General features: G+C 45.5%; 1 protein-coding gene across 1 annotated transcript in view; it reads right to left on the bottom strand.

Annotated features, from left to right (window-relative positions):
* Nucleotides 1-9,126, bottom strand: part of ADAM19 (ADAM metallopeptidase domain 19) — a 34,699-nt gene that overhangs the window by 2,705 nt on the left and 22,868 nt on the right. Inside the window, exons 13-22 of the mRNA XM_065849171.2 lie at nt 8,568-8,657; nt 7,152-7,347; nt 6,789-6,897; nt 6,057-6,261; nt 5,398-5,478; nt 4,311-4,419; nt 4,074-4,209; nt 3,777-3,843; nt 3,034-3,249; nt 494-640 (exon numbers count right to left, since the gene is read on the bottom strand). Coding sequence (XP_065705243.1) covers nt 494-640; nt 3,034-3,249; nt 3,777-3,843; nt 4,074-4,209; nt 4,311-4,419; nt 5,398-5,478; nt 6,057-6,261; nt 6,789-6,897; nt 7,152-7,347; nt 8,568-8,657 — 1,356 coding nt within the window. The remainder of the gene's footprint in view (nt 1-493; nt 641-3,033; nt 3,250-3,776; nt 3,844-4,073; nt 4,210-4,310; nt 4,420-5,397; nt 5,479-6,056; nt 6,262-6,788; nt 6,898-7,151; nt 7,348-8,567; nt 8,658-9,126) is intronic.

Raw genomic sequence — 9,126 nt, 5'->3', positions numbered from 1 at the left:
TGGAGGTGTTTTGTGTGAAGGGGTCCAGCTTGCAGGGAGCTGAGCTCAGCGACTGTCCTTATTGATGACACCTTTGGGAAACGCTCCCTGCAGAGAAAGCATCTCAGCCATGGCTAGAGAGGTTGGAGAGGGTTTCTCTTCCTTATTGGGGTCCTCAACTCCCATAAGCATCTTCCTGTTTTGCTGCTCTTCACTAAGCATTCTGGGTCACACACCCCCTCATTGCTCAGCCCCAGTCACGCAAATGTTTTATCTGAGAAAGCGCTCAGGGATGCTGAGGACTGAATTAACTGTTTTGCTTAACCCAGTAAATGTTTAAATGAAAAACAGGTAAAACTAGAGGGAACCAACATAACAACCCTAATGTTTCCACCCATTGGGGCTGTGCATTAAGGTGTTTTGCCATATGACAGCAAGGTTACTCCTTTCACGGTAGTTTTATCCCCCGGTAATGAGGGGTTGCTGCTTTCCCGTCACCGCACTCAGTGCCTACCTCTGCCGCAGGCTGGAGTCGTCCTGGGGTTCTGGGGTGCGCAGGAGGCAGCGAGATGACAGAGCTGTTCCCCAGCCCGGCTCTGGGTCTGGCTGGGATGGGATTAGCCGGCAAAGCTCTTTGGGGTGGCCGAGGCCTAGAAATATCCTGCGCAAGAAAGAAACAGTTTTCAATTCTCAGCCTGGAGAGATGCCTGGCCTGAAACCAGAGATCATTTTTTCAATTGTTGGTAAGTCTGAGGCAGCAGCTTGGATATGCAGCTGCACACTTGGTGTCTCTGATTTGGAGTTAGCCCCAGGGATATTAAAATCCAATGGCTGCATGATGAAAAACAGGAGAAAACTTACAGACTGGGCAGGAGTCCCCATCACAACCCAGCCTGTAGCATCCCTGCCTGAGACAAAGGACTGATGGGGGACAAGCAAACTCATGCTTACAAAGACCTCCCTGTCTCTGAAGAAAGGAGGGAGTGCAGGTGGCTGCTGCTATGGTTTATCATACTATGCTGGTGATTAGTGGTTTTCAACGTGTACGAGTTTTTCACCTTTCAAGCTTCATGAAGACCAGGTGGCCTTAGGCTGCTGGGCAGGTGGCTTCAAACTGAGGACAACCAAACCAGGTGACAGGGTTGCCTTGTTCTGCCTCCTAAAGGGAGCTGCGGGCTGCAAGCACATCATGTTCTGGCTACTAGAGGATCCAGAAGTTTTAAGCCTTGAATTTTGCAAGCAATAGGGAAACTATGTTCCAGACCCTTTTAATTAGCCACGTTATTGATGCATTTAAGGTTGGAAGCAAGTTTCACACACATACACTCACTATATGATTGCCCGTATAATGCCTGTAAACCCTGTATACATGTGCCCATACAAACACACGCAGCCCTGCACCCACCACCCATCAGTTATTACTTTGTTTGTGCACACAGCTGTCCCTAATAGGATACTCAGAGCATTATATTTTCCATTTGTCTAATGAATTTCAGTGTAAAGCATGCCCCTGGGGAGAAGTTACCCACACAAGAACTAACCGCCTGTTGTTTCTTAGTCTCTGTGCAAAGTCGCTGGCTTACAGGTGTTGATTTAATAAACACAGCTGCACTCACAACTTGGACAGCACCCAAAACCCTGCAGTCTCCTTAGACTATGCATAAATATGATGCTTGGGGATATATTGCTCTCCAAGGACCTCGCCCTGTGACTGCAGGAAGGACAAGGCAGACTAAATCCCACTGGGTCCAAAGAGCTCCTATAGGAATAGCAAGAAAGCAAATCTGGCAGATACTGCAAATATCTAGGAAGGACACTGACACTAACAAACAGTGAAATTAATGACTTCCCCTGTAACTTCTACATTTTGTGGCTCTCCTCCAAGCCAGAAATGGCAAGGTTTCTTTTGGAAATCCTAGGAAAAGTGTCCCATCTAGTAGGTCTGACTGATGTAAGGAGACTGGATGCACTGTGGAGGGAACACAATGGAGATTGTGGAGAACTTGTCAACAACCAGCTGGGGGAAGGATACCTATTCCTTATTGACTGCAGTCATCTTCCTGCTTTTGTTTTGGTTTTCTTTCCTGCTGAAGTGCCGGTTGTTCACAGGAACAATGGAGCTAGAGACAAAACCCATTCACTAAACCTTTGTGGGTTTGTTTTCCTCTGTATCCATCAGAGAGAGACTGCCTGGGAGCCAGCCTCTGCTATCCCCTGTAACTGAGCCCTTTGCTTCTTTGCTGGCCTTAACCTAATAAAGCTAATAGGAAAGGATTTTGGTAAAATGGGTTTAAGTCAAAGTGACTTGCCGTCTTTTCCATAAGAATGCAGGGTCTGTACTTAGCTTAGAACAAAATTGCCAGCAAGAGAACTACATTAATAGCCTTTTCTTGTAACTCTCGAAACAACCTCATGGCTAGGACGTTCCCATAAGATGAAGTCAGTCTGGGTTAAGTCTAACATTTCCTTTACAACATGTTAACAGTCCCATTTCTGCTCCACATTAACATTTGTCTTCCCAAGGTTTTAGTCCAGGAATGGCCGAATGCAATCTACCTGGGGGATCATCCCAGGGAAAGGGATCCTGTACTCAACACTGAACCTCAGACTTCTTGATGACCGGTAATCTCAGAGGGGCTTGTTTCCAGGAGACAAAAATATGTGAAAATCAGAAGAGGAGCTTTGCTAGGCATGTTTAGTGAAAAATATCTACAGCCTTTTCGTTCCTGGCAAATTATCCATCTGATTTGCAGCAAAAAAAAAAATGTTTAGGTGACCTTGGTGAACCAAGCTACCTGACTCTAAGTCCAGATCAGAGGTACTGGGGGACCTGAATGAAGGGTAATTTTGTATGCTAGTGTCCAGCACAGCCCTTTTCAGCTACACTACGAAGCAAGGAGACCACCGGTAATTGTCCTGTGGCAAGAGGGGGCACACACCAGTGAGGACTGTAACTCCTACACCACCACCAGGGCTAGAGAGGCTTCACCAGTCTCTCTCAAGAACAAACCTCCCATCAAATCGCATCTGCAGGACAATGGCACGACTCCGTACCTGAGAGATGGGGGGTTTGGGAGCAGGAGGTGCTGGTCTGCTTGGGGGTGTCCGTCGGGGAATGTCCTTTGCAGGTGCTGGGGACGCTGGCCCGGCAAGGTGCCCCACACCACAACTGTAGCCAGTGGAGAAGGCAGACGGCTGCTGTGTGTTCATTTGGAGCCCTGGAGCTTGCTGGGGAGGAGGTTTCGATGGGATTTGAGGGAAGCCAATCACCTGTGCAGAAGACCCACAAATCCTGGGAGTTAGGTACTTCCACTTCAAACCACCTTGTTACTCTCTGCTGCACGTTTTAGGATCCGCATGAGGTGTTTGAGCCACACAGTAGAAAAGATTGCCGGCAACACCGGTATGTGTTGTATATGTCTAGTAGGTATTGATTAGATAGACTGGGACAATTTGGGATCATGAGGCAGAAGCGGGAATCAAGAGAAAAATGTAACACTTTGAAATAACTGCAATGCTTGTGATTTCTACAGTTTTGAGAGGGCGATGCGATAAATGAGGATCTATCAGGAGACACAAGCAGCCACACAAGCTTCATCAAACCCCATTTAAGGAAATGGCTAGAAAGAAATGCTACATTCAGCTCCTGCTGCCTTTCAGCCATGGGGGATGTCTGCCTGGTTTTCCCATCCTTTGATAAATCCACTCCCTAATTGCAGTGTGAGAGGGAACCACATCCCACATCTCAGGGCAGCTGCATCTCTCCCTGGGGAGGTGGAAGGTGACCTGGCCCCTACCTTCCTCTGCTCCTGAGGGGTTTTCAACTTGAAGGCAGGGTTTGCGTGCCCAGTTCCAGAGGTGTCACTGGCAATGACAGAAAGAACAGAGTGTTATTTCCTTTATGCACTTTCTCCTTTTTCTTTGCTGTATTTTCCATTATATCTCAACTGAAGGAAAGAAAAATGAGAAGTATATACTGGCTATACCAACAAACTGACTTATATATGTTCCTCATAGCCGTTGCAATTTCTTTTCTGTCCTGACACTGAAAAGGTATGGATGTAAGCAGACAAGGCACAGCACTGACAATTTACCTGAACTGCGGGGTCTTCTTTAGAGAACAGATGGCAAATTTATTCCAGCATTTCAGATAATAGAACAAAAACATGATTCCAATGAGAAAGAGAACAGGGGCCAGGATGGCGAGAGTTATCACAACTGCTGAAGGGCCTGAGGGAAAGAAAGTAGCGTTAGTTAAGTGGAAAACTCTCTGGTCCCCATTTAACTCAAGTCCTGAAGTGCCACCATAGTTGAGAGTTGGTTCCACTCACCTTCGGGCATGGGGGGACCACTGTCCAAGCTTCCTCCCCTCCCCTCTTTGTTGCAGAATGGGGGTGCCCAGCCCTGGTTGCAGTGGCAGTTCTTGTTGTTATTGCAGACCTGGAACGAGAAGACTCACAGATTTTAGTGCCAGGTCCTAAAGAATCTGCAAGTTAAAAAAAATTTAAGCCATTGCTGGATAAAACACAACAGAATAAACTCTTATTGGCATAAATAGGGAATAAAGTGCCTGGAAATGTTTTCTTTTCAGGGTGTGAAAGAGTCTTTTATTTCCTCAGAAATTCTCCCCTTCTCCAAAAGATAAGGGTTCCTCAGCTGAAGGGCCACTAACCTGGATTCAGTAGAAAAGCAGCATTTAGAAATGCCTTTTTCTTGTTCTTATATCAAAACTAAAGGATAAAAGTCTTCCCTTCCATCCACTGAAGACTTCTTAGTGTTTAGGTTTATTGCTTGGCCCATTGCTATTTTTTTATCATCTAGGCAGTCCCTGGAAGAGGGGCTGGTCCCTCTGATTAGGCATGTTCTGTGCTAATCATAGCATTTAATTTAATCCTGTGAAATAGCTGACAATCACTTCTTACAGCTTCATGGGTTTTAAGAAATGAAGCAGACTGGGAGTGAAAGAGTGGAGTGGGTCCCTCTCCTCATCGGATCCCTCATGGTGGCTCCCAGGCTGCTCAGGGCAGCACACACTGCTGCACACTGCTGTATTCATCACTCCTCCCCATTGCCTAACTGGACCATGAGGATGGAGAGAAGCTGATGTTTTGTGCCAGAAATATTTTTTCCAATCTAAACTGGTTCCAGAAGATCTTTCTATAAGATTACCCCTTCTTGTTTTTAATTCATTGCAACTCCTATCCCTCCTGTAGACCTCCTTCAGTTCTGCGTCAAAGGGACACTCACACACCAGAAAACACATCAAACATTAAAGCAATGTGCAAATTAATAATCAAGGAGCAGAAGTCCAAAGTGAATCTAAGCGTGGTATCAGAATTGATCTGAACAACCAGCAACAGACGAACAGGAACTCATCCTGCTTCAGTCTGAAATGGAGACGAAAAGGAAGATACCTACTCCGTGCCCATGGCACTTCTTGCTACAGCTGTCAGAATCAAAGATGATGGATGTGTTCTGGCAGCGTCCCTCAAAGCAAGCCTGCAGAGACAGGATCCAAAAACTCAGTGTTAGAACTTTGGGTTATGTACCATATTACTGCCTTATGTTATTTTGTGACTTGTGGGGTCCCAGACACCTTGGCAACACAAGTAATACCCTGGGCAGAACAACAAGCTGTGAAGTTAACCTGTTTCCAAGGCAAACATTTAATCACTACCCCAAATCCCAGCTAACGTGCATCAGAGAGGAGGGGGAGCTTGGAAGCTGATGGCTGGACCATGCCCCTGTGGAGAGTCCCTGGAGGAGCTCTCAGGTGTCTTGATTTGTTATCGTGTGTCTCACCTCTCAACAAAACAACCTCAATCAACTAGCAAATCCCCAGTTTAGGACTGGGCCTGGACTTCATTTGGCAAAGCCTTACAGTATGGCCTTTGGTGAGTATTCTTTCATTGCTCCTCAGAAGCCTCTAAGAAATTATTTTTCTAAAAAACATGAAAATCCCCTAGAAAGGCATTAGGCATAGGAAACTGATGGCTTGATAATCACAAATCACTTTCCAGATGGAAAAGAGACACCCTGAATCTCCCCCAAGCCATTACAGGCAGGACTGTACCTACATGATGGCTCCCACATTTTGTTCCTGTCAACACCAAGCCAGGATCCAACATCTCCTTTTCTTCACTCTCAGATCTGTACACGTGGGTCCCTCGGCACCTCAGCTGCGTCCTCTGTGTTCGGATAGTTGTGTCTATGGGCACCGCGTTGGACTGCAGGGGTTTGGAAGCAGAGCTCTGGCACTGGATCTTCCCGCATTTAGCATCTCTAATTTCAAAGGAAAGGCTAAAGTGATTATTCCTGGCTTGCTGAATCTTTTGCAGGCATCAGCTCTACATGTAAATTAAGCAGTAGTGTTGAGTCATCGTTCAACGGCAAAAGAGCAAGCAGATCCCAAAAGCTAGCCCAAGCAAGAGTGTTTCTGATGGGTACTCATGGTACCATTTTACTGTCCCCACAAGTAAGCCAGCCTCAATAAAATCACAGATAAGACTAAGAAGTTTATATCTCCATTAAAAAAGCTCCATTTAATTTACAGATTTTAAAATCCCCTCTTCTGTTGCTTTGAAAAAAATATCAACTAAATGTTTGAAAATGCAAAAGGCGGGGAAAATGGTAAACTCAAAGCTTCAGTCATAAGGGCTCTAAGTGTGACAAGGATGCAGCTGACTTCCCAGGAGGCAGAGGGAGGGAGTGAAACCAGAGCATGGATCAGTTTTATCTACTGGCCCATAACTTGTAATATATAAAAACCTCTCCAATGAGCAAATCTTGGCTGCCATTCTGCTTTCTACCTCATCTCACACTTCCTGTAGTTGCCATAGATGTCCTTCCCACAGTTCCCGTAGATGTCTCCAGCAGCATTAACCTTCTCGAAGCAGGCATCTGGTGCTGGCCTGGCTCCTGTGTGGAAGAGACTCATGTGGCCGATTCTTGTGGAGCCTGGCATCCACCTCAGCCCAGGCCAACCATACCGTGGTTCTTTTTCTGGGATGGTTGGACCATGGGAAATTTTTGCTGTCTCCTCCAAGCAAGTGAGGAAGGAGAAAAGGCTCCTCAGACTTTGCCACTGATAATGGTTATGGAAGGCACTACTGCCTTACGCAGGGTGAATATCATAGTAGGACAACATATTTAGCTGCCAGTAGTGTCCTTACCAGGCCCCCACAGCTGCAAGCACTGGTCTTTATAGGTGAGACACATGCCACTGTAGCAATAGGCCTTCCCTCCATCGCAGGAAGCCCCATCAATTTGGTAAGAGTTGGGGGGGCAAAACGGTGACTCGCCAGTGCAGTATTCGGGGAGGTCACAGAGTCCTGATCTTTCCCTGCAGAGAGTTCCTGGAGACATCAGCTAAAAAGACACAAATTAAAAATAAAATTAATTATTGCTTGGCTCCTTTGTGGTTTCACATCTGCACAATGTCTCCCTGTAGATAAGAAAAAAATCTTGCATACATCTCTGCATCCACCTTGCCTTAGGTTTTTTGAGGTCAGCAGTGATTCAAATGACTCTGTAACTTTATTAACTGAGTGAGTTGTGTACAATCAAATTAATGACTGCTTCCCTTCCCTAGGTAGCAATGAGATCATGCACGGAAAATAAAGCTGCCAGACCTCAGGAGGACACAGATCCATCTCCCTCTACCCTAAGGTAGAATCTGACTTATCTAAACCATTTCTTACAGAGCTTTGCGTAGTCCGTTCTCTAAACCCTCCCTGTTTGGGAAGTTTGCTTCAGTGTTTGTCTGACACTTCTGCTTGAGACATTTTCCTAATGTGTAACTTACGTCTTCCTTGCTTACAAGTTTACCCAGTTCATTCTTATCCTGTCTACCATGGACATGGGGAACAGAAGGGCACACATGGTTACACCAAGTAGGATTTTCCAAGTCTCTTGTGAAAGGAGTGAGTCCAGGGGCATTCCTGGAAAATTATTTTCCACATGCTCAGGATAGGTCAGTAAGAGCACGCAGTCGATGTACAAGCACAAAAATGAGCTTAAGAGAAACGTTCATTTTTTTTTAGTTAATTTGTTGTCAAAGCTTGAGGTCTTTGGCTCCAGAACCAGAAACACATTTTACCCTGCCTCTATAAGGAAAGCTGAGATTTAAAATTATAGCAGTCACATGTAAACAATCCTCTTCGCTAGTGTTTCTTCAGCAAGCACTGGGGCTAAAGGAATTCAACAGTATCCCAGAAAAGGGGGTTTGGAACAAAGATAGCATCCAGCATAATCCCTGGAGGAAGCGTTTGCTCTAAGAGCTCTGTCCAGGTTTCTTCCAGAGCCGAAGGAGAGAAATATTCATTCTGATTCATCTCATCACTAAGTGTTTCAGAGATGTAGTGTGACTGACTTTGTTCCAGCAGCTCATCTTAATTTACTAAAAGAGTCAATTAAATTAATCAGCTAGAAGAAAGGACCCCACTAGTTTGACTGCACCCCTAGCTGCTTGCAGGTAAGGAGCTGAACTCTGTGTTTGGTTGTGTTTGCTTCCCCTTCTCCATCTTTCAGCCTCACACTTCCACCACCATTGTTCTCTCTCCTCTCTTAGGAAAACCCAGCGAACCCACCTTGCACTGATGACAGCAGCTGCCATGGGCACATTCGGCACCCAGCTTCAGGGAGCAGGTGCTGGCATCACAGCAGGGGTTATTGCATTCCTGGAAGACAGTGAGATGCAGCAGAGTTTACAAGGCAGATGTTCAAGACAAGAATGTGTCAGAGCATCAAAGTGTGAGGCTGGCACTAATCTGCTCTCATACACAATGAATTACGTGCAAACTAGGTAACAGCTTTCCTCCCACAATATGTTCATAATACCAGCATGTGCTGAGTTACAGTGCTGCATAATCGTATCGTCTGTTGGACTGACTGAATACTATAGGTTGTGCTCATTACACCTGATGAATCTGGGCTGCTTATTCCAGCTCCTTTTTGTCTTATTAGTCAGAGTATTAATTTGGAGATGTAAATACAGTGCTAAGAGAAGCTCCATCTTTATCAAGAATGGAGCTGTAGGTGAAGTGAACTTATATATGGAACTGCAACATCTAAGAGCACTTTTCTTTTTTAAATGAAGTTTTCATCACTTTTGTTCAACCACAGATTACACCATCCATGATTTCTGGG

The sequence above is a fragment of the Patagioenas fasciata genome, chromosome 14 (genome assembly GCF_037038585.1).
Source record: "Patagioenas fasciata isolate bPatFas1 chromosome 14, bPatFas1.hap1, whole genome shotgun sequence".
Classification (NCBI taxonomy): domain Eukaryota; kingdom Metazoa; phylum Chordata; class Aves; order Columbiformes; family Columbidae; genus Patagioenas; species Patagioenas fasciata.
Note: the sequence above shows the minus strand (reverse complement) of the source record. Positions and strands in the feature narration are given on the sequence as shown.